General features: G+C 37.6%; 1 protein-coding gene across 1 annotated transcript in view; it reads right to left on the reverse strand.

Moving 5' to 3' along the window:
• Positions 1-25,883, reverse strand: part of cd34 (CD34 molecule) — a 46,312-nt gene extending 20,429 nt beyond the window's left edge. The window contains exons 1-4 of the mRNA XM_066672142.1: positions 25,717-25,883; positions 7,550-7,648; positions 4,622-4,791; positions 559-654 (exon numbers count right to left, since the gene is read on the reverse strand). Coding sequence (XP_066528239.1) covers positions 559-654; positions 4,622-4,791; positions 7,550-7,648; positions 25,717-25,792 — 441 coding nt within the window. The 5' untranslated portion in view covers positions 25,793-25,883. The remainder of the gene's footprint in view (positions 1-558; positions 655-4,621; positions 4,792-7,549; positions 7,649-25,716) is intronic.
• Positions 25,884-26,139: the final 256 nt, after the last annotated feature.

Genomic DNA, 26,139 nt, shown 5'->3' on the forward strand with positions numbered 1-26,139 from the left:
GGTGGTGTTCCCACCACCACGAGAATGATCCACCATCCAAATAATACCTGCTCACTGTGGGGGTCCTGACCATGGAGGAACAGGGTGAAAGGGAGCAAAAAAAGTATGCAGAGCAAGAGATGGACTACAATCTGTAATTGTAGAATTACAAAGTGTTCTTGTGTGGTCAGTGGAAATGAGAGAATTGAGAGTGAAACAAGCGAAACAAGGAGATGGTCATAATGTTTTGGTTGATTGGTGTATATTTTGCAACAAAGTGTTTCAGTAACAACAATATGATTTTTAAACACATCATGAATATTTCGATATACATTAGTTACATCATCTGTCACTGACTGATGTTCATTACAGGGTGCTGCTGTAAGTTCAATATTTTTAAAACTAACTTTAAAATGAATACTGACAAAGCCATTGAATATTGAAAGCCATAATATTGAAAAGGTTTATGTTTGACTGTGATGTCATGTTTTTTGGCAGTTTTTCTTGGCAGGTTTTCTGTGGCTTTTAAATTGTTCATATCAATATCGGAATTATATTGTATAGACTGAAATTACTCACACAATTAGAGGGGGACGCCAGCTCAACCCGCACGGCATTCTTCTCCGTATTTTTCATCGTCCCACAGGTCACATTGTATTCAATCTTTGAAATACTCTGGAAAAAACAACCATTGCCCAAGTCAGAGAGTGGGACAGCACTTTCAAGTTGCATCAAAAAGATGCATGTCAACGATTACCAATTTAGGAGGCTGAGGAGTTCCTCACAGAACCCATGTTGTATAAGACGTTAACAATGCCAATGAATGTCAAGAAATGTTCTGCATTATTTATTGCATTGGCAGTGACTGTATATTGAGTGCAGGAGGCACAACATGAATTCACTGTGCTATTCACAGATGGATTCTCACAGATATTATTTGTACAAGGACTTTGTACAAGGGGAATGGCAGGGTAATGTCCAGGTAATTGGATATTGGATATATCTCCTCTGGGTAATGTCTGGAAAAGTTCTGGGTTACTGTGTCTATCTGAAAGGGGCTATAGTCTCATACGTTGTATTATGTGACAGCATCACCAACTTTGGCTCTTGAAATGAAATCAAATGCATGACTCACTCATAGAACATAGAAACAGGACACAATTTACAAATCATAGATAGTCATTCCAACACAAAAGAGATATAGGCTAGTTTTATTACTTCTACTAAGCAATTTTGCTTAAAGGTGCCCTAATTTAGCTAATGCTAACAAGAAAAGGGTTTCCATGACATATATCAGCTTTCTGACCTACCTAAAGGACATACCTGAAGTTATGTGATAACAAAATTTGGGAGTAGGGCCACACCTGAACTCCTCCCCTCTATATGTAATTTCCATGTCGGATAAACTCACTCTCCCGTCCACCCCGTCTTCACCCTTTTTCTTGAATTCATCTACCCAACGGTGTAGATAAATTCCTGTCAGAAGGGACATCTCTCTATTTATTATTTTTGTAATTTCTGGGAAATAATAATAGCTAGTATGACCTTTCCTTGCAAACATTTATGTAGACAATCGTCATTGGTACCATCTTTTGGCAACACGTACACTGGAGCCTGAACACGTGGAGGAATGTTATATTCAGCCATGAGTCCATATTCCTTTTATGGCAGTGGGATCGTAGGATCAAAGTGTGGAGAAGACACAGAGAACATTATGTTGATTGCTGCACCGAGTAACATCTTTTGATGGAGGCAGTGTGATGGTGTGGGGCGGCATCTCCCTCACTGGAAAAATGAGACTTGTCATCATTGAAGGCAATCTCAATGCAGAGAGATATCAGGATGAAATTCTGCAAAAAGTGCCAATCTCCACAGTTTGGGACCGAGCGAAGAGGATGGAATTGCCTTCAAGCAGTCCTGACCTCAACTCCATTGAACACTTGTGGGATCAGCTTGAGCGTGCTGTTCTTGCCAGAGTGACCATCACAACCACGTTGGCTGACTTGCGACAAATGCTGGTTGAAGAATGGGATACTGAGGCTCCTGTTTGTTAAATTAATAAATTGTTAAATTACCACTATCTCGTTTCTTGAAACTTCAATCATCCAGGCCACCAAACACCAAACAGGTTAATGGCAGAAGACAAACTCAGTCATGCTCTTGCTAAATTAGGGACATCCAAACTTATCTGCAAACGGCTGATGTGGCTGCAGGTTTTTGTTGCAGAAAGTAATTGGTAGTTAAACTTGTTTGGAATGAAAGCCTGCATTTACACTCTGTCCCACTGTGGATAAGTTTGGACACCTCTGCATTAAAGCTAAACCTAATAAATACATTACAAATTTAGGCTGTGATGATAACTGTGGTGAAGTCATGTTAAAATGCATATTATTACAACTTAACATAGTCTTAACCCGAGCCACTGTTCAAACTAAATATATATGTAATAAACAATATTGTGCCATCTTAAAAAAACAACTTAACACTTTGCAGAGTACTAATGTAAGCCAGAAAATGTTCCAGATTTTTTTGTGGTATTATTTCATATATTTGCTGTTTATAGCCCTAGATTTAAAATCTAGGGTTTAATAGTTTAGTACAGCCTTGGCCACAGTTGACTGCCAAAATGGCAGCAACGACAAATTTCTCGTTAGTGTGATGTCACCTGTCAACAACCGATTAAGCCCAAAGGTGTTCTGTCAAGTTGAGGTCAGGATTCTGTGCATGCCAGTCAAGTTCTTCCACACCATACTTGCTCATCCATGTCTTTAGGGACTTTGCTTTGTGCACTGGTGTGCAGTTATGTTGGAACAGGGAGGGGACATCCCTTCTTTGTTGTTTTACAAAGCCTACTACTTAGTGGTTAAGTTGCTGTTGTTCCCAATCACTTCGACTTTGTTATAATACCACTGAAAGCTTACTTTGGAATATTACGTAGTGAAGACATTTCATGACTGGACTTGTTGCACAGGTGTCATCCTATTACGATAGACCGCTAGAATTCACTGAACTCCTGAGAGCAAATCCATTCTTTCACTGATAGTTGTTGAAGCAGTCTGCATTTTCACATAATATAACAAAGATCTATGACTATGTCAGGAAATGCACTCTCCGAATGATGTGATTATATCACAGGTATTATTAACATTGAATTGTAACATGACACAATAAGGCTCTGATTTACAAACATCCCAAATAACAAGTACACAGATCTGGATGCAGTAGACTGTACAAGTTATTTTCTGTGTTAGAATGAGGAGAAGTGGTAAACACATATGAAAATAAAAGATACACAACTTATAAAACTTTGATAAATATGTAAGAGTTGGCTGTAGGGCACCTACATAAAAACAGTTCAGGTGCAAGAGGAGGCCTTATATATAATCTTAGTTTATCCAGTTGCCCATATGTAAGGATATAAAGGTAAGTAAATGCAGCAGGGCTATAGTGAATAGCCTATTATGCATCTTCTACAGAGGATGGTTTGAGGATGTTATTTCGGGGAATAGGATTTTGTTTTCCATGACACTAACAATATATATATATATATATATATATATATATTTAAAACATGTGCCTTTTAAAAATCAACAGGCATACATTAAGAGTATTGTCTCAAATTCATGCTGATGAGAGAATTTTTTTTAGCAAAGGTACCAGCCACAGAACTTTGACGTATCAAATGTGTGGCACATGAACGTATTAATTAGGTCTGGTCCTGATGTTGTATGATCGCAAACATGTCATAACACATTGCAAAGGTAAAGGATGGAGCTCTATCACTCTGTTGAACACAACCATAACCCAGTGCTGGAGAGTTTTACACTCCCCCTCCAGCTTGACATTTAGGTTCATGTGCAGCTGTTTCAGACTATCCCATTTAACTTCATTCATACTTGTCTAAGGAGAATAGATCCAATAATAGATATAATAATAAATTAATTAACAATGGTGTCCACTGTGCGTGCACTTTTAAGTAGCTGAATACACTTAATGTAAGGGTGTCTAAAAACATTTGCACCTATAATGCACCTCCACAGATCCTGTTAGTATTGTAACATGCACATTTTTTCCCCATTCAAGTTTGTGTTTCTCCACACAGCCTCAATGTCAATTTATAAAGCATATTTAAAAACAAGTGCTAACCAAAGTGCTATCCAACAAAATATAGTTTAAAAACAAAACATAAGAGACAGACAATAGATAAAACAAGAAACCCCAATAAAACACGACAAAGACATGAGAAATATTAGCAACTTTCATACAGAATCAAAAGCCATAGAATAAAAATTAGATTTAAGATGAGATTTAAATACAGACATTGCTTTTAATGACTGATTAAGATTATCCAATTTAAAATCAGTATCCATTATCACTCCTACATTTTTCACACATCGATCCAAAAACCTAAGTCCCTGTAGGGGGCATTAGAGAGACCACAGCATCTGAAAATCACAACCGTTTTATTCAAGTTCAAATAAATTTAGTGACATCCAGGCTTTAAGGTTCTCCAGACAGTCAAGCAATGTTTATAAAGAGTTTGAATCTCTCTGCTTCTGCTGAGAATGGAACCCTGGGAAAACCCACACGAGAGAGGTGCTGGAGAGGGAAAAAAATGGATCAATGAATCAGAATCACTTACCATTGTAGGATTCTGAGGGGGCAGCATAGGTTTTTTACTTTCAGGATCAGAAGTTTCAAACATCTCCATAAGTTCTTCTTTTGTTTTCATTATAAAACCCCCTTCAGTCTGCTGTTCAGTAACGTCCGTGTTATTGGTGTCTTGGGTTAAATTAGATGTCATAACGTTCTCTGGGCCAGCAGCACATGTGAAAAGGGAAAAAGAATATAGGGCTTTCACCATCTACTGTACATGATATTGAGAAAATATTCAGGGAATTCAGAAAAATCTCAGTCTATGTAGGGCAAGACCAGACACAACTGTTGAATGTACATGACGTTGGAGCCATCAGATGGCACTGCATAAAAAGTCATTGTCACTTAGCAGTCTGTCACTGCATCAACCACAAATTATGGCGATGGTTTGAGACAGAAACACTCAGCACTATCTCAGCCGGAGCGAGGGGCAGATTCTAAGCTTATAAAGTTAGGTTTATATTGGATATTCAGCGTATATTGGGTTTGTGCCCCTCCCCCTGCTCACAAGCAACATTCTAAAATCTCTGAAACTTCATTTTCTTAAAAAAAGCCTAAAGGTTGTAGAATGTTGGTCAGACATGTCCCTATAGACTACAACCAGTTTTAGATCCATATATCATACGGATGTCTCACAGTAGCAATTTGTAATTTAAAAAAAAATAATCAAAATTTAACAAAGACATATTTTAAAAAAAGTAAAGGTTGTAGTATGTTGGTCAAATGTTTCTCTGTAGACTACAACTATTTTAGATCTGTCTGCCATATCTGGGTTCCTCAATGTCTGAGGAAGTCAGTTTATTTTATAAAGAAAAATATTTTAAATTGAACTGAGGCACATTTTACGAAATAGAATTTGTGGTATTTTGGTGAAGTTTATTTCTGTGAACCACAATTTTTTTTTAATTATTAAGTAATATGGATGCTTCACAGTAACATGTATATGTTTACAATGTGTACATTGCTTAAAACTAAATATTCATATGTATAAATAAATAATATTGATTAGGTTGTTATGGTTGGATATTGGTGTGTACCTCATGTTTGTTGTACGTTATGTATAGAGTCTTTATAAGTATCACTAGCTCGCTGCTCTTCTATGTTTTTAAACAGGTTCCGCACTTTGCCGACGCATCCATTTACTCATTGAAATGGAAAGATGTGGCATTTTGGCAAAATATAATAACTGTAGTTTGTTCTCTGATCCTCGACGATTAAGAAAATGAAGTTTCGGAGATTTTAGGACGTTGCTTGTGAGCAGGGGGAGGCGCGCAACCCAAATATACGCTGAATATCCAATATAAACTTTACCGACCTCAGATTCTCCATGGCTTCTAAACAGAGAACACGCTTTTCATTTGTCCTTTATTATTATATATAGCCAACAAACAACCAAAGTTATCTGTATGGAGTGAGATCACTGTCTTTTATGTGAGAGCGCAAAAACGACACTAAATCGAGCAAGTCAGACTCAACGAGCGCACAGTCACCGAGTCACAGTCCCTCCTACAGAGGGTAGTTTGCGGTGGCGCTGAGAGCAGCAGGTCAGTGCTGAACAATTGGGAACTCACATCTCTGCTTTCATACAGAACTAGTGTTAGCACCGTGTCCTGGAGAAACTACATTTCATTCTCCCTCAATACATCACAGATGACTTTTTGAATCAAAGTAATTATTTATACATAAAAATCACATTAGATAATTTTATACAGATTAACAATAAAATTAGCATGCTATTATTAGGGTGTACGAAAAAAAAGAGTCCTAAATAAGCATAAAATTAATTCTATGACATTTTGATTGGACCTATGATAATATAACGAGGATGAGATTGTCTTTTAGATTCTTAGACCAATAAGAATATTTTACTTCAGACCTTATTGTAATTAACAAACAATTTAAATTAATCCAGTTGTTTTAAACTGGTAATACAGTATACACCCATGCATTCCTTATTTTGATTTCAGGAAGTTCACACCCAAATCTAGTAGCAACACAGCGTTTCAGTGGATTTATTTTACTTCACCAGCTAAATGTATCTAAAAAGAGAAATATAGAAGAACTAAAGTAAAATATCTTGTGGGAACTGTTTATATAATTGTGCTTTGTTAGTTATAATTAAGATAACGTTATTGGAAATGTGTTTTATATACAAAGCTATATGCTTACATTTTAAATCATAGCAAAGGTGATAAATAGTTAATGTGTTTGCATGAGACATTGGGAAATACAGAATTCAGATTATGCAAATTTGTAAATTGTGAATTTGTAACTGAAAACTATAAATAAAATGTTGAATGATATTTACTGCATACTTTTGCTTCTTAATGCCTGCAAAACGCCATGAGCTAGAAAGCAGTCTGCCCCTCTAACATAACTACTGGCCCTAGACTGGCCCCCTAGTTGAAATGTTTGCACTCTAGATCTGTCTCCTGTGATTCATCTTGAACAGGAGGATCTGATGGCTACAGAATGTTTAGCAGCTGAATTCCTGCATTAAAAATAAATGTTAAGAAATCCATTTGTAAAGCAGCAAATGTTAGCATGCCAAATGCTCCCATATGATCAAAGAGGGTAATTCAAAGGAAAGGTGATATAACACAGTGGTAAAAATGAATCTCTCACAGTTTTTTAGAGTGTGTGGCAAATGTCAAATTTGACTATTTTTTATTTACAAAATACAATCAAACTGCTCAGTAAAAATATTCTAAATATTTCCTTTGTACTTATGTCAGTTAAGTACTTATATCAAGATTGCATTTAACAAAATGCACCAGGTCTCAAGGAATGGACTTTGAACTGCAACTTGAGTAAATGTAATTATGTATTACCCATCTCTAAATACGAGACAAAGTAGCCAGTAGAAAGGTTAAATATTTCAATACAGGTTATATTAACTTAGTTGAGCTCTTACCAGTGACAGCTGGTTGCATTGTGGTTTCTTGAGAAGAAGGAACAGGTCTGGAGACAGTAGTGTGAGAAGTATAAGCAGAATCATCTTGCCCCATGCAACCTAAAAAGAAAACAATATGAGTGTGCATATCTATATATTGTCATGATCATCCTAACCGTTTGTGAGAGTGTTCAAATTCATTCCAATTTGAAACTGTATGCCAGGTCACACAAAAAAAAAATTCCATTGATAAAGATCAATTTAAGCATCCTTCTTGGAGAAACGCAAGTCCAGATCTTCAGATCTTGCTTCTGTTTAAGTGCATTCTTCTACTGTGTTGAAATCTTGATACCATGGGCCTGAAAATATGTGGAGCCGTAGAAGCCCTTACAGAATAAAGGAATTCAGTCCATATTACAGATTGTAGTTGTAGCTCTGCATTCTTTCTTTGCCCTCTCTTACCCTGTTCTACAATGGTCAGGAAACCCACAAGACCTCCTTGGAGCAGGTATGACTTGGGTGGTGGATCAGTGACCACTGAAGAACTGAGAGAAAGAGGGCAAAAAAGATATGCAGAGCCACAAATGGACAAGAGTAGTAGTACCTTATATTTATCATCATTAATGGTTCCTATTTTTACAGGTCTTGTTTCTTAAAATATATATATTAGAAAGCCAGAAAGCAGACTTTTGCCTGTTAAGGCTATACATCTACACAATGTTTATCTTATTAGAGTTCTCCCAAATATTTAAAAGTACCACACTTTGCTTAGATTCCCTTAGAAATCAAATTAAGTGTGCAAAATTCTCCAGTGTGGGAGATCAGATCAAGAGATCAGAACTGCAATCAAATACATTGTAATGGTCTATTAAAGAAATTTCCTTCTGAACATCAAAAAAACCAAAACAACAACACCTAATCCTAACTAGTGTTTGAGTATGTGGTGTATTTGAATAAGCGTCAAAGTTGAGTCCATTAAAAAATCCACAATGTATACTCAGAACCAGTCAATATTTGATAGAAATAACAGACATTTTTGTCTCACATATTTTGGGAATTTGTTTGTATAGTATAACCAATATGTAATACATTAGAATGCACAAACAAATATGTGTTTTTCAGCAACCTAAGTGAGAAAGATAATCATAAATTATTAACAAAAAACAAAAATAACAGAACCCAAATGGTTTTAGACTTAAGTTAAATACATAATTTATTATAGTGAAGAAACGGCACATCACACAGAGGTTCTTCAAACTCTTAAAAGGTTTTCATTTACATCTTGTTTTACTATTTTACTTCCTTTGCTCACGAAAGCGACTGCAGAGAAATAAGCACTCTATGCAATGCACCTGCAAAAGTGTAGCATGTTTGTTCAGAGGTGGGCCGTGGAGGAGAGCAAGTTAAAGAAAAAAAAAAGCTTCGCCTCACCAGACAAGCCAAAACCCATTAACCCCCGTTCCCCAAAACAACGTGGTATGTTTGCACAGGCAAAGTGAATAATTAATAGCCTGAGACTGGTGTAAAATTCTCAACACAGCCTGAACAAATAAACATCACTCTGAAAAAGTCATGACCCTTGACTTTGCCACACCTAACCTGAGTCTCGTGTGAGATTTCCATGCTGTAATGCTAATGGCTAAAAGTGATCACATGATGGGAAATTATTTAAAGATTAATGTTACACCGTGTTATTGGGTAATCTTAGTTTTATTTTGCTTGTGATCTGGCTGTATGTGTCTGCATCAACAGAATGTGTTTCATGAGCTTGATGTACAAAATCAAATGGAACAGGGCCATACAATGTAATTAATAGTGAGTTAAACTCCAGTGCTATGATTTATTATTCTTAGAGTTACATAACCTGTACGGGATAAATAAATAAGAAATAATGTCAGTTCTGAAGGAAAAATCAAAGTAAAAAATTACAGTTAATCCTTGCAGGGTCAAAAATGGTCAATTTGTAGCATACTTTTATACATGTGCAGGTCTATATTTCTGTACATATCTGAAACTGTAGTAGTATATATATATATGTATATATATATATATATATATATATATATATATATATATATATATCAGTTGCCGCATGCTTCAGTCTTTTTAAGCCTGAGGTGAGCCAATATCTCTAGACACATTGAGAATTAAGCTCACTGAAGGCATTTATGAAGGCATTCCAGAGGCTCATTGTCAAACTCATTGTCACCCAGGGTTCAGAATGCTGACCAGGAGGCTTTCTGGGTGGCCTTAACACCACAGAGACCAACACCACACCCTGAGTGGTAAAATTCCCCCGGCTTTCAAACACAGTCTCAGCAGCTGATCGATTAACCTCCTAATGTGTCAGAAAACAATGAGAGTAACGGAAGAGTCATGGGATTCTACTACCACAAACATAATATACTAGCAAAATATAAACAATGTTCTTATCATATACATTCATTCATGTCAAATCAGTTATACATGGAATATATAGATTATTTTGGACATTTAAAATGTAGATCATCATAAAAATATGTAAACTTTAAAGCTACAAAACATTTACAAAACAGAGTACTATATGTTATATATTAGACGGATGCTTATTATTGCTTATTACATGCAACCTTTGGTTTATTCAAGATACAGACCTAGGTGAACTTAGCATTAATTTATGATTATATATTATTTTATTTAAAATTATATATTTTGCACCATATATATCACAAATGAATATATTTTGCATGGTATTGTAATCCAAAGGTTCCAAATTAGATACTGGACAGTTGTTGTGAGGATTTGATGGCATTCATCCATATACACATTAGTGAGGTCAAGTGGTGTTGTTTGATATTTAACATACATCTTCCCACAGGTATTAGGTGGAATTCCATCCTTCCAATGGGTCCAATGTCCAACAGTGCAAAGCTGAGAGACCTTGGGTATGGGCTACAGCTGACTTCACATTTGTAGTTAACACAAAGACACTGAAGCACAACACATTTGGAGGAGAACACTAACAGTCCAGATTTCCTATGACAGATTACAGAGGCATGTGCTGGATAGTACTTGTTTTAGACCCCATTCACACGGTTACGCGTATTTTTAAAAGTGGAGTTTTGGCTGCCTGTTTGTATACAGCATTTTATATCTATTGTCATGTGGAATTGGGAAAACTGAGCTTTTCTGAAACACTGACATTACACAGCATGCCTGTCTCTGGCTGAAATTCAAGTTGCTCCTCTTTCCCGTGTATAGTGAGGTACGTCACAAAACTACAATGTATACATGCAGATAACAATAGATTTCAGATTCACACACATGAAAAAATATAAATGATGTTGCAATAGAAATTAAACCTCTATGTTTCTCTAATGCGTCTTTGTGTTTTGATGTCTTTTTAAAGAGGTACTATGACAAGCTACAGGACTGGCAGGAAAAAGCAACTGTTTTTGTATTCATATCTTTATATTTTCAAAAACAGACAAGAAAATCTCAGTTTTTTTAATATCCAGATCTGTGTGAACAGGGCCTTAAATATATGTTTTTATCTGGTTTAAATGTGTCTATGTTAAATTCTTTGAAAAAAATATAAAAAAGTAAATCTCAGAATATTGCCTTTGCAAAATGTAATGTGTACTATTTTGTTCCATTACATACCCTGTCTATATGAAATATCATTTCAAAATCATACAGCACATCACCATCACTCTGCTGACTGTTAAGAAGTGGTTTAAAAAAACCCTGACATTACCCAAGCTACTGAAGCCATGTTGAAGTTGCCATATGAGCCTCAAAGCCAAACTTTAAAGGTTGAGGCTTCATGTTCTGTGGTGAATTAAATCATTCTACAAACTCTGAGAGCTGGTCTCTAGCCAGACCTCTGGTTTAAGCACAGACATGACACAAATTAACCAGTGACTTCAAAGCAAGCTGTGATGCACTAAGTCACTCTTTTGTAGGGACTATGCTGAAAGGTATGTAGGCAACATTTATTCATTCATTCATTATCTGTAACCGCTTATCCAGTTCAGGGTCGCGGTGGGTCCAGAGCCTACCTGGAATCATTGGGCGCAAGGCAGGAATACACCCTGGAGGGGGCAGGCATCATTTATAATGAGTAAAATCAACTACTTGTACTAGTCAGCTGTTCGTACAATTGCCCCAGAAAAATGAAAAGCTAAGAAGTAGCTGCAAATGAGTCAGCATGTGCAAAACACTAAAGAGACCTAAAGCCCCCAGCAGGCTTGCATTCATATATCCTGCATGCACTGTATCTTCTGAGTTCATGATATCTTTACTCAGCACAAGCTCAAATACATCACTATTAAACACATAGCTGTTTCCACTTCTCTGCTTTGCAATAGTCTTAGTGTGTCTTGTCTCTGTGCAACGAGTTGACCATCAGGTGACAAAACTTACACTGTTAGAACAATTGTCACTGTGTGGTACCATCAAGAGTACGTATTCATTCATTCAGTACATAGGACTTATAGGACTTGCATTATTGTCTTTAATTTTACACAGTTCCCTATTGAAAGATTACAAATATTCATCTCTCCATGTGGTAAAGAGAATGTAATGTACCTTTAGGGAACAAAACTGGAAATTACAACGTTTTTACTTTTAGTGTCCAATAATGTACCTAAACCGTAATTATTATTATTATTATTCATTCATTCATTCATTCATTCATTATCTGTAACCACTTATCCAGTTCAGGGTCGCGGTGGGTCCAGAGCCTACCTGAAATCATTGGGCGCAAGGTGGGAATACACCCTGGAGGGGGCGCCAGTCCTTCACAGGGCAACACAGACACACACACACACATCTGAAACAGCATGCAATGCTGGAGACTGAGCTTGGTGTGGCTTTGCTATTATATTATGTGGTCTGGTGATAGGAGGAATTCCCTCAAGCATCTGAACTGCACGTATGCTCATAAAATTTCACTGCTATGCGGATGACATCCAAATTTATTTTATTACTAAATTTATTAAAAACCCACCTCTTAGCCACTTAGAAACCTGTTTATCAGAAATCAGGCAATGGATGAATCACAACTTTGTCATGTTAAATGAGAAACAAGACTGAACTCTTGCTAATCAGTTCCAAATCAATTCTCAAAACAGTAGTTTCCCTTTCTATCTCTCTATTGATAACTCAAGTGTATTACCTTCTTCCTTGGTTTGCAATCTGGGTGTTGTCCTCGACTCAACTCTTTCACTTAGTACTCATATCAATTCTATAATCAAAATAAGATAAGATAACACTTTGTTGATTTATTTTAAGGAAATTGTCATATTCTTATCTGCATAGTATTGCCAAAATCTCTTTCTCAATCTGCATCTGAAATCCTTATTCATGCCTCCTGTGTGGGCTATTGCAACTCTCTTCTCTTTGGCATCAGCTCTTCCTCTGTCCACAGACTTCAGATTGTTCAGAATGCTGCTGTCCACCTTTTCACTCACACTTGCTCTCATCAACACCAGCTATCATCTCAACAACATCACGCTTGTTATCCAACATGTTCTTTGGCTTCCCATAAAGTAAATTAACCAGTTCAAAATACTTCTTCTCACTTACAAAGCTCTAAATATCCTTGACCTTCTTCATTTCTACAAACCCATTTGGCACTCTCAGGTCTTCTTCAGCCAGGTTGCTCACTATTTCTCCCTCCAGCCTCCACAGATATGGTGATCGTGCTTTCTCTATGTCACACCATGGCCCTGTCCTGTACTGTCTGTTGTCTGTTTTCCCCACCATGTGCCATTGTGTGTTTATTGTTGTTCTTGTCTCTGCCCTAGTCCCTCCTTAGCTCCACCCTCTTGTTGTGCCTCTTTTGTCCTGCCCCTTCATTATCTGTCCCAGGTGTTCTTTGTCTGTGGTGTGTATTTATTGGTGTGTGTAGTTCCCTTGTGTTGGTGTTTGGTTGTTGGACATTTTCCCTTTGTGTGCTTGTTTGGTCTGTCTGTTCCTTCTTATTACTCTACTCCTTGTTCTTGTCTGGTCTGTCTCTATCTATCATTGTTGCTTTAGTCTGTTTGTATTTCTCTCTCTAGTTTGTCTGTTTGTACCTCTTCTTAGTCTATTAGTTCCATTGTCCTCCATTGTCATTCTAGCTCTCTCTATATCAGTCTCCCTGTCTAGGTCTCTCTGTATTAGTATCCCTGTCTACGTATTTATCTCTAAGTATCCCTGTCTGGGTATCATCCCTGTCTAAGTCACTGTCTGGGTATCATCCCTGTCTGCGTATCTTCTGTCAAGGTTTCTGTTTTGAGTATCTTCTGTCAAGGTATTTTCTGTCTGAGACCAAGTATCTCTGTTCGTTTCCTTTTGTTTTTGCATTTGCATTTGCCTGGTTGTGACACTCTAGATCTGCTCCGCAACCCCGCAACTCTTGTTCACGAGTGAAGGAAAGATTGACAGGCGGATCGGTGCAGCATCAGCAGTAATGCAGGCTCTGTACCGGTCCGTTGTGGTGAAGAGAGAGCTGAGCAGAAAAGCAAAGCTCTCGATTTACCATTCAATCTACGTCCCAACCCTCACCTATGGTCACGAGCTTTGGGTAGTGACCGAAAGAACGAGATCGCGGGTAAAAGCGGCTGAAATGAGTTTTCTCCGCAGGGTGTCTGGACTCTCCCTTAGAGACAGGGTTTGGAGCTCAGACATCCGGGAGAGACTCGGAGTGGAGTCGCTACTCCTCCACATCGAGAGGAGCCAGTTGAGGTGGTTCGGGCATCTGGTCCAGATGCCTCCTGGACACCTTCCTGGTGAGATGTTCCGGGCATGTCCAACAGGGAGGAGGCCCTGGGGCAGACCAAGAACACGCTGGAGAGACTACATGTCTCGACTGGCCTGGGAACGCCTTGGTATACCCCCAGAGGAGCTGGAGGCGGTGGCTGGGGAGAGGGAGGTCTGGGTTTCTTTGCTCCGACTGCTTCCCCTGCGACCCGGACCCGGATAAGCAGTGGATAATGGATGGATGGATGGTGTTTTTCAGTTAAAATAGGGTATGTCGCCTTTAATACGCAATAAATAAAATTACTTGGTTTTATTTACTTAAAATGACAAAGAATGTTAGATTTTAAATTACAATTATAAGTAACACAAAATGCTTTAAAACCTATTTGTACACCTAATATCTTCTGATTTGCTACACTTTATTGTGTCTCATTCACAAAGCAGCCATGGCAGAAATGCTTCAGCACTAATGTGTAGGACTACGTTTATATAGGCTACAGGTAATCTGAAATATGAATAATTAAATGTTCAAATACACAATTTCTAAAATATGTCATTTTACCATTTTAAAGAGATCTTAGTTTTCTGTGAAATGCTAACACTGGAGGCAAAGTAGCTAATGCTTGTCAAGTAGCAAAGACTTATGCTTAGCTCTATCCTAACAGGAATGCTTTGCAGTAGAAGACAGACAAGACAGTTTCACGCTACCATGACTCAACCCATGTGGGTAATGCCACGTACACACAATAGCTGGGACATGAAACACCATCCACCCTCCTGTAGTCTACCCGCCTAAGACAGGCTTTTCTAAATCTCATTGCTCTATAGGTTGCTTAATCCCATGTCACTGCTGTGCTCTTCAGGGGTCTAACATCAGGAATGTCCTGTCAAAAACCAAAACAAACTAACAACTCAGAGAGCGAAAGGAATTATAGGGCCATGGTGAAGGAGCCGAATGTATGCCTTGTAATCAGCCTTGTGTTGGACTCAGAGAAGGCCTAAAGATGTGGCATCTGGCAAGGGAGGGGTTCCTCCTCTGCCGCAGATGTGGAAGTCTCCAGGGAGGCTGTGTGCTCTGTGCCAAAATCCGAGATCCTGGCCTGACGTCTACGGAGCACCGGGCTTTCGTGGCTCCACCCAAGCCGCCCAAGAGAACACCTCTGCTTTCATCAATCTGGCTATGTCTCTGCTCCTGACCCTAGCTCCAGATGTTCCTGCAGCAGGCCTTTGGCTTCCTGTGGGATCTTACACCAGATCATCCTGTAAGGAATCAACAAGGGGACACAAAGTCTCAAATTCCGCCTACACTCTTGAGTATGCAGGGCTGAGCAATGTTCTGGATGGCCTGATGGGTCAAATGGCTCCAGGGTGGAGACACAGACTGCTGTAAACACTCCTTAACCCCGAATATCCTAGTCAGGCAGAGGTTTATGGAGGGGGAAAATGCCTTTTTGTGTTACACGTCTCTGCCCTGCCCTGCTTCCTCTGAGTTTTAGGATGTGTTACTCTTTAATGACAGTTTTGAGGATACACATCATGTGTTCATTGATTTTTGTTATCAACACCTGACCTTTTTTCAACACAAACAGACAAGAGAGCTAGCAAACGGTGAGGAAGTTTTCTCTGAGTTTATATATATATATATATATATAGGATTAAATTATGAACATTGCCTTTAAGAATAATATATATTCCTGTGCGTATGTATTCCTGTAGTGCAGCATTTAGAGTATCTGGATGCCCTGTTACCTTTGATTTATGTTTCAGAGAAAACACAGGACTTGCTATAAGCAGCCAGGTAGGAATGTGGACTTTCTGCTATCAGTTTGATGAATGGGTAGGATCAGGTCCATAACTCCTTTCCAATGTGTGTGTACTAAAGCCCTCATAGAAATAGTTTGAAGTTGTAACTCAAGCCCTTGTTTCCTAAGTAGCACCCCTCCTCTTCTACAATATAGAAATATGCTTTCACCTCCTTAAAATACCACCCGCCACACATCCCCCATTCAACTCCACAACATGCTGTCAGCACACCAACACTGTATGACTACAGATGTCTGTGGAAGGAACCAAGCTCTTATTCCTTGACCTAAGCATCCAGACATTGCGTAACTGGATATCTAAATGTTTGATAAATGTTGAGAGCCTAACATACACAAATACTTTCAGAGAAATCCACAGCAGATGACAGGGGAAGAGAGGATTGGAGACTTAAGGAAAGGTTTTCTCTCTCCTTACTTCTCCATGCACAAAAGAAAGCTGAGATTGTGGGTTTTACCTTCCCTTCCTTTGGCTAACCGTAACAAATCCCTTGAGTTCTTTAACACTGTGGTTAAGAGGGGGAAGGCAGCCATGAGAAAGTCCTGGTTTTTGCAGAGACAGGAAAGGGATGCAAGCTTATGTTTTCAATTAGTGAACATTAGACCCAATTGCCCCAGCTCTTTACTTCTTGCTAAACATTAATTACCCAGGGCAATTATTACAATGCCTTTGCCTGTTTATTCCTCAGGAAAAATTACGCCTGACGCCACTATATGTCCAGCCATCTCCATGATAAACAGGTAAACAATTCCAAATCTCTCTCATAAATGGTATTGGGGAGTAAAATGAGTCCATGTAAATGTCCCTGAATGGTTAGTTACTCTTTGTTTTCATTCAGTCAATAAAATTGGCAATAATAATAAAATATTGTACAAATATTAAACAAAGCAAACCTTGTATTATAGGAACACTATGTAAGATTTTGCGTCACTGCCACACAGCTCCAGGCTCTTGGAGTCCTGGCTTGTAGAAAAGAACTTGGCAGAACAATCATTGAATTAGGAAGACATACTTTTGTATCTACACTAACTAAACAAACTGCTAACTAAATGGCTGTGCCAGATCCGCTTGTTTCACTGCAGCGCTGAGAATGATCCACCACCTAAATCATACCTGCTCTGTGCTGGTCCTGTAGGGTTCCTGACTGTGGAAGAACAGTATGCAGAAGAGCAAATACACTCTGTAATTGTAAAACTACAAAGTGCTCCTGTATGGTCAGTGGAGCTGATAAAAAGATCAATGAGTATATTTACAAGGTAGGTGTTCCTACTAATCCAGAGATCCTTCAGTGTTAACATGAGGCAAATGTCTTACACAAAAAAGATACTTCTGTTTTTATAACACTCAAAGTGTTCAGATCGCATTTATTTTATTGGAACTCTGATGAATAGGAGCTATTGTCCTCCTTCCATGAAATGGTTGCATGTTGCAAGACTTCAAAACAGTGGCTTCAGAGGATTATGTAGCTTTACTTAATAACTTCCACTGCTGTAGAATTGCTAAGCTTTTTAGATGAGGCAAATACTAGACTCATCCAATCTGATGTCTTAAGAGTTTCCACTGGTAGCAGAGCTGCATGTACTCATGAGCTAATTGTGCTCTAATGTTTTGACTCAGGTTTTTGGACTTGCTCCTTGCCAAAGTTTCTCATTCAAAATGAATGTGCCATGGTGGGAGAAACAGTCTGTTTTCAGATAAATGCCTAAGAACTGTAATAGTGCCTCAGTATGCCAGAGATGCAAGGAAGCAAAGATTTACAAGAACAACAATAGTAGAGAGAGAATACAAAATGTCCTTGTGTTCATTATATGTTTTGAGCAAACTGAAAGTGGACATGGATTCTTTGTTCTGTTCATGCCCTTGACATCTATGGAGAAGTATACCCTCTCACACATGCACTTGATTAAGTTTTATTGCAGCTATGTATCAGCATTGCCAATTATGTAACAGTACTAACTACAGGGTGTGGTGCTGTTTGTGTAGATGACATCTGCTTACTTAAAGGCAATGCCTATGTTTGTGGGGAACTGCTACTCTCTCTGGTTTGTTATGTTCTGAAGCTCTGCATCTTTTAGAGTAGAACAGTATGTTTGAGGGGGAAAAAAGACTGCAATTTGTATGTGACTGGAATTTTACTTGTCTGTAAGTCTGTAAGTTTTTGTTTACTGGTTGAATCGTCACAGACACTGAGTTATTTAGTGTTGTTTAATGTATTAATGCATTTTCTGTCTGTTTTTACCTTCATGCATTTAGCGTTCTCCCGAATCAGTTCCACTTTAAGTAATATGTAATAGCAAAAAAAAAAAGGACAAATTTACCCACCTATGGAGTAGAAATAGAGCGACATCTTTAATTTTTTTATGCTTTCAACATTCATATAAATAAGTCAGTATTACTGCTTTTCAAAGTTCAGAAGTTTTTCCCTTGTCTAAACATCCCCAGATGCTGTTTTTCTGCTGTGAACAGGGAAATAAATTCTAGCATATCACACAGAGAGCATTTATTTTACCATTTACTGGCACTGGGGCTTCGTAAACACACCAGACTTGTTTGCAGAGTGCACACAGACTGGAGAGCTAGCAAATGATGAGGAATCATCCTCAGAATTATATAAAAAAATTGCAAATTAAAAAATTAAAATCATGACAATCAAACAATATTCTGCCCCAAAGATCTCCCTTCATCCAGATTTTATATGATCTAATCATTCAGTCAGAGGCCTTCATGAGCCCGGCCTCAAAGCATTAGCTCACAACACTAATTACTCTATATCCTGATCTGATCACACACACCCCTGGTTACATGACGTTATTAGTGAAAGCATTTTTTTTTTTTTTGTGAGAGCATTTTTTAGCCTGCTAAAATTCATCAGTAAAGGGCATGAGAAAATGAATGGCAATTTTCAGCCTTTGTTTATGTTGGCTAAAGATTCAACAGCATTTAAAGGAGAATGTTCCAGATCCAAAGTACAGGGATATATTAATAATAGCCACAGATATATCACTCTCCCCAGTCCCGTGCCTCTCCTATTGACCCTTGCCTTCTATCTTGCTTTTTTCACTGAGAAGGGTCTCTCTCATAATAATGGCATGTAGAATGGCCATTCCCATTTGTGTTGCCACTGGGTGCCTTTTTATAGCAGAACACTTATGAACGCTGGCATTTGTTCTGCACTGAATGACTTTGCTGTGTTGATCAGTTGATAATTTTTACAAAAAATGTCAGTCAAGTGTGGTCCCTTTCAGGATGATAACTAGAAGCTGGCTAGAGTTCTTCTCAGTTAGACTAGGTGTTAGGCCTCATTAATTTACAACTAACTGTATAATCTTATTTTTGTTTATTGTATGCCCCAACAAAAATTGAAGTCTAAAAGTCTAATGCCACATCCACACATATTTAGATATTTTTGAAAACTGAGATTTTTCTCCTTCTGTTTTTTTAAATATCCCCATCCAGATGACTATCCATCATGCCTGTCCAGTATGAGTCCATAATACCTCTTAAAGAGAGATATCAACACCACCAAACATGAAAGAAACAGTGGTTTAATCCCAAATGCTCTTCAAATAATGCGCTTATATATTTCTATATTTCTATTTTCAGCATCATTTATATGTATGTATGTGTGGAAAACTGAAATATTTCAATTTCTATTTATATATATGTATATTTTACATACTTCACTATACTTGAATTTTATCCAGAAACAAGCATGCCATGTGATGTCAGTGTTTTAAAAAAAACAGGGTTTTTTGCCTGTAAACATGACACCACTGAAAAAGGAGTTTTCAAAGATCCTCACCCTGTAATTGTTCATTTGTTACATAAGTGTATGACATGGATTTAGTGAAACAGCACTACCTGTGGATGGGAGCTCAAATCAAAAGAATGTGAATGCGTTATGAATATCTGAGCTACATCTTTTAGTGTTATATGTTGTCATTTTGGGAGATATTGTTTGCTTGCTAGCTGTTAATACTTAGTAGATCCCATAGACAACAGACATAGCTCAAATAAACAAACAAATACTCACTGCTGCCCTCTAATTCTTCATAGGCTCATAATGTGTTTTCGGCTTTTTTGATTTACATTTATTTTTGTTGTTCCACCTTGTAAAAATAAATCCACAGTCTACTTGTTGTGATGTAAACATGGTTGTCAAACTTAACAACTGTGGAAAACAAGTGTGGTTATCTCAAATAACTGCAGGTAACTGACTATGTAATAACTTTGACTAACCCAGGTGGGGCTGGAAAAAATTCGGCTATGCTCTCAAAGTCCTTCCAAATTATGGTAATTGCTGTTGTTAAAGACCCTCTCCAGCATTTAAACCTCGTTTACATGTCTGTTTGGTTTTGTTTATACACTCTCAGAAAAAAAAGGTACATTAGAGTTACGTTTTTGGTCACTAAGGAACAACCAGCCTAAATGTACCTAAAGGTACAGTACATTGTGGGCATATTAAATTAACACAATTTAAAAATATACAAGTGTAATAGAATAAGGTACCTTTATGTTTCCTAACTACAAGGTAGAGAATATGTACACCATGAAACCAATCACATCACTTTGGTCATTGATACATGTGGATTGAATGAAGGTGAAGGTGTTTAGTGTGTATATAACCATTTTTAAGGAATTTAGTGGATTATGTATAAATTTGTGTCATTTTGATAAACAAAGACTATTATAGGTGTAATTGATGACCAGTAGGACACTTTAGGACTAACACAGAAGGACTATCTAACCAAACTGCTGACTACTCTGCTTCTTGAGCCATGTGCTGAAGTAGCAGCATTAGCATTGGAAACAGCTGAGCTCTTGCTCACATCAGGTGTGTCATACAGTCAAATTAGTGTGAAAGTGCTTTGCCATTTAGCAGAGACTCAAATATTATTACAGCCTGGCACTTCTCTGAGATTATTTCATGAGGAATAGGTGGCACCCTTATTCCATCAGTACCACATTTCCCTCTGTTTGAATATGAGTTGGATTGGTGCCTATAGGAAAATGAATTTTACTGAGCTTTTAAATGTGGTACCAGCAGAATTCAGTTGTTTTTCCTTCAGACAGATGAATGTGACATTTAAAAAAAAAACTTTATATGATGACAATTTGCTTTTTTTTTTCAATATTAGTCCTAGGTACAGTTTATACAGTTTTTGTTTTATAGAAATTAGATGGTAGTTTTACTGAATGTCTTGAAGAATCTGCCACATTTCTTTTAAGTTGAATTGCCACACTTCTTTTCTCATGCAACAACTCATTATGTTTTTTTTTTTTTTGTTAATGAATGTAAACTCTTTTTTAAGTTGCTTTCTTTAGACATAAAATGATTTTTTTGTATTATTATTATTATTATTGGTAAAGTAAATGAAAATATTTTTGTACTGACTCAATAATGCAGAATTCATAAAATAAATTTCTATAGCAAATTTGTACTAAAAAAAAAAATAGGGCAGAGAGGATCTGACAAATTTTTCAGGGGCGCAGCCCACATTCTCAGCTGTACTACTCATCCCACAAATACATGTTCCTTACAAATTTGCACCATTTAAAAAGGAAATTAACAGGCTTTCCAACAGTCTAATAGTTATTGCCAAGAAGCATTGTTACAACCAAAAAAATAATCAATCAAACATAATTGTTTTGTGCTACGTTTATATATATATATATATATATATATATATGTATGGATTAAGCAGCATCATCTATTCTTGTTTCCCAATTGTATATATTTTTATTAAAATGTTGAACAGTTTGTTACCTTTTCTTATATGCCTCAAATGAAAATTAAAATGCTTTGGATGGACAAACACTGACTGTTCCTCAGTGATGTCATTCATCTTTCTGTCCCAGCAGCACAAACTTATGAGAAATGTGGAGTTGCACTGATGTAAGTATCACGTGAATTCCAATCTGGCTTTTTAGACCAGTTGCAGCATCACAAACCAGAAATGGAACAGATTTCAGCACAACAAATGACACAAACCACATCCGAACTGAAATTTGATGCTTTATTATTATTATTATTATTATTTTATTTATTTATTACTATTTTACTTTATTTTTTGCTGTTCAAACAGCCACACAAACAACACAAACAAGTCATTTTCCCTGCTGTGTGAACATAGCCTAATTGTCTCTAACTTACTTAATGAATTTTTACAATGATGTTGATGGAAACAAGGGACCACAAGACGGGTCTTTAGTGTTTTTATATGGAAAATAATTGTATAATCACTGTTAATCAAAGGGTCTGCAGTTTTGACACCCTGAATGTACCTCTCCATCATTGTTTATAAGCAAATATTAAGAAAACACTTTTCAAACCTGTGACAAAACAAGGTCTCAGCCATCAAGAAGCACATTTGTAACCTTCTGAGGAAATTACTTGGCTGTCTGGATTCTATCAACACCATGAACAATTCTGAAGCAGTAACTAAAGTTGTACATTTCACAGCCTAGTTTACCCCAATCTGACAGAATTACATAGATATCTTGAAACTTTAGTGATGAATGCATCCTCTTCCTCCTCCAAATCCCTGCAATACTCGAAAGTTAGGAGCTAGTTTTATCTAAATACCAGTATTTGCATTGGGGGATCATTGTCTCTAATATTGTCTACTACTCTTGGAGATCCATTTCTATTTGTTTGCATTTCAATAGGTCTGCTAGCATTTATTTGAAAAGGACTACCCTATAGTCCTTTAATTTATACTAAAGTTGAAGTAGCCTGTTATGACTGATTCTGACCAGTTTCACTATATGACAGTAGGTTTGTACATACATGCTTGGCAAATATAACTTCTGAAGTCAATGACATCAATAGGGAGTTTGTCCCTCAAGATAGATGGGTGAACCCAATGGCATTCAGCCACATAAATATTAGTGAGATCAGTGAGTGAATACAGATGTTGAATGATTAGTTATGGATCACATAACACCACTATAACTCATCCCAAAGCTACTGGCCTTTGTTCAAACCATCTGGAAAATGATGCCCGATCTTTGGAGGTTTATACTAATACTCTTGCCAACACTTGGCATGGAGAATAGTGACCTATTTTGTGGGCTCCTATTCTGTTAGCGAAAAGATTTCTCGGCGTATTCCAGATGACTGTGTACAACTGAAAATATATTATGTGTAATTATAAAGGGAGTCTACAAAGACAATATCACAATCCATTGTTTGGGTAAAAGCATACATTTGAACTTAGTTCATACCATAAATATTCCATGTTTTTAGATAATGATCACCACCAAGCATGTCCCACATTATTGCCTGTTACTTGAGTACAAAAAAATTTAACAGAATAGTAAGAATGGTCATGTGTGGTAGTGGAAGTTAAAACTAGGGCAGGGAAAGAGCTACTCTCAGCGGCACCTCCTTGCAATTTCCAAAGCTTAAGCATTCGTTAGATTTTGCAAACTGGAGGTTTAATCTACTGTATAATAGGGTTGAGTGATACGAAAAGACTAAAATATCCTTACTTTAACAGCATGCTTGGAAATATTTTAACGACAGAGGATATATTGTTTTTCTGAGGTTGAATTTTTTTAGAGGTGTTGATCATTCATAGTCTCATATACTACACCACAACAAATCCAACTGAGCAGTTTATTATTCTTCAGATACTAATATATCCAAAACAGGCTTGGAAAGCAATATTATGACATAATTGGTCACAGTATCAATAAATACTGATGCACCAGTGACCACTCCTAATTCTTGAAAGTAGTACTGCTAAGGGTGTATGATCTCATAGGGCTTCTTGAGGACACTAGGGCACAAGAATGTTAAATTACATGATATTTTTAAGCTGAGCCACATTGTGAGCAGAGTTTCCAAGGGCTACTGAAGCGGCTGGTGGCATAATTTAGTTTCCTTTGTACCTTGGAAATGAAATTAGTAGTCAGCTTTGTGTGTCTACAGTATTTGTGCTGATTGTCTCTTAGCAATGAATTTCACCCAGTATAAACTGTAGCTTTTTTCCCCTTTGCTAACAGCACATGTGGTGGTGTGTTTCCATGGACAGAATGATGCCAGGTCTACTTTCAAGACTACCCAGTCTAGCCACCAATTTGGGCAGAAATTGTTAAAATGGGCCCTCACATGGAGAGTAGTGTCCAAGCCAGATTTCACCCTGTAATTACCAGTGGCACTGCTCACTGCCCTGCACTCACCTTCAACAGCAATGCATAGAGACAGATTGAAAAAAAAGCTCATATGGTTTATCCATAAAAATATATATAAGTTCAGAACTTAAGCTGAATCACTGGGCACAAGTCAGGATCACACCCTGAACATGGTTGTGGACAGTGAAATGCAGGCAGAAAAACAATCACCAACAGACGTTCCCTAATGTAAGGTCCTGAAGACAAACATTTGGACATCGGAACAGTTCAACAGTAGAACTGTTCTCTGTAGTAATACACCACCATTCAGTACATTTGAGATAAAGGTAAAGCTGAGGTAGCATTTATGATTCAGAACTAATCATCACACACAGTACCTGACCTTACTAATATACTTAATAAATCATCACCAATAATGTTTCAACATAGCATTCCAAGATGAAGAAGGACTCTTACTGCAGCAAGTAAGAAGTAATGAGTTAGGGTTTAAAACAATCAGAATGAGCTACATTGCTATGGCTACTAATATTGAATGTTAGAAATGTTCCATGTTTATGTCAGAGCATTGCTACAGTTTGGGAGTTAAGATTACGTCTAGAAGATGACACTTATGTGGTAGGAAATCATTATAAATCATCATTTGCCTCACCAAATGCATGCGCTCATATGCTGGACATCATCTTTTTGTTTAAAACGTTTTTTTAACTTCCCCTTGCCACCAAACATTAGCACAAAACATCCCCCAGCCCATCGAGTGCTAATGTAAACACCCATTCTCCTTAAATGAGTGTGAAGAAACACAAGGCGAATCACATCCTTTGTGGAGGCAGGATGAGAGACAGGAAGGAAAACAAGACAGAGCAATGAAAAAAATTGAATAAAAGTATGAAAACAAAATATAGTAAAATACACAAATAAAAAGATTATTATATAGATAGGTATATAAGATTATTATATAACTAAAAATGCATTTCACCCTACTGCCCTCCATCCTTCTATCACCCCAACTCACACATCCCGTTTCTGCTTGTATGCCTGCCCTGCTCCACCCAGTCGAGGGGGAGGAGGATAGACTCCATAATTGCGCTCAAAGGCAACTTTCCACTCCATGTCAGCCCCCTTTGTTTCAGATTCCCGCTAACTTTTTAGCAAGATGCCCTGGACAAATACTGCAATCTGCTGCACCTGATCAGTAAAGCCAAAGTCATTGACCATACTGTGAAAAGTGGTTTCTAATATTTTTCCTCTCTGTTAATCATATTTGCAGCTTCTCTTCTACTCATATATTTGCTTCTTCACATAAACTACAATGAACTGCCCTTATAAGCTGTACTTATCAAGAATTAGCACTACCTCAGCTCAACAAAGCTCCAAAGAGAAGCAAAAAGAACAAAGAAAGTTGCCTTGAGTTGATAAGAAAGTGTAGCAAACACCCCAAAAGCCAAGAAAAGAAAAGAGGTCATATCTTGATGGAATTCCTAAAGAAACTGGAGTGTACTTACTGTGGAAGAGCACTACACACAGTGCCAAAGCCAAAGTCACCTGTCTCCACATCCCATTCATTCTCCTCGTGGCCATCCTCCTCCTTTGTGAGCTTTCTGCAGAGTGTGTAGAGTGTATGTGGAGTGTGCTGGGAGGATTTAGGAGTTTCCAGTGACTGTGTGTGCTGCGCGAGACACAGTGGCAGGATAAAGCATGGTCTGTGCTCTGGTGATTTTATACCGCCCCACCACTACCTCCCTCTCTCTCTCTCCCTCTCGCCTTCTCTCTCTCTCCACACCCCCTTCCTTACTGGCTGGTCTAAACTCATGCACAGCAAGCTAGGTCTTGAAAGAAAGAAAGAAAGAAAGAAAGAAAGAAAGAAAGAAAGAAAGAAAGAGAGAAAGAAAGAGAGAAAGAAAGAAAGAAAGAAAGAGAGAAAGAAA

This window comes from Hoplias malabaricus, chromosome 5 (genome assembly GCF_029633855.1).
Source record: "Hoplias malabaricus isolate fHopMal1 chromosome 5, fHopMal1.hap1, whole genome shotgun sequence".
NCBI lineage: Eukaryota > Metazoa > Chordata > Actinopteri > Characiformes > Erythrinidae > Hoplias > Hoplias malabaricus.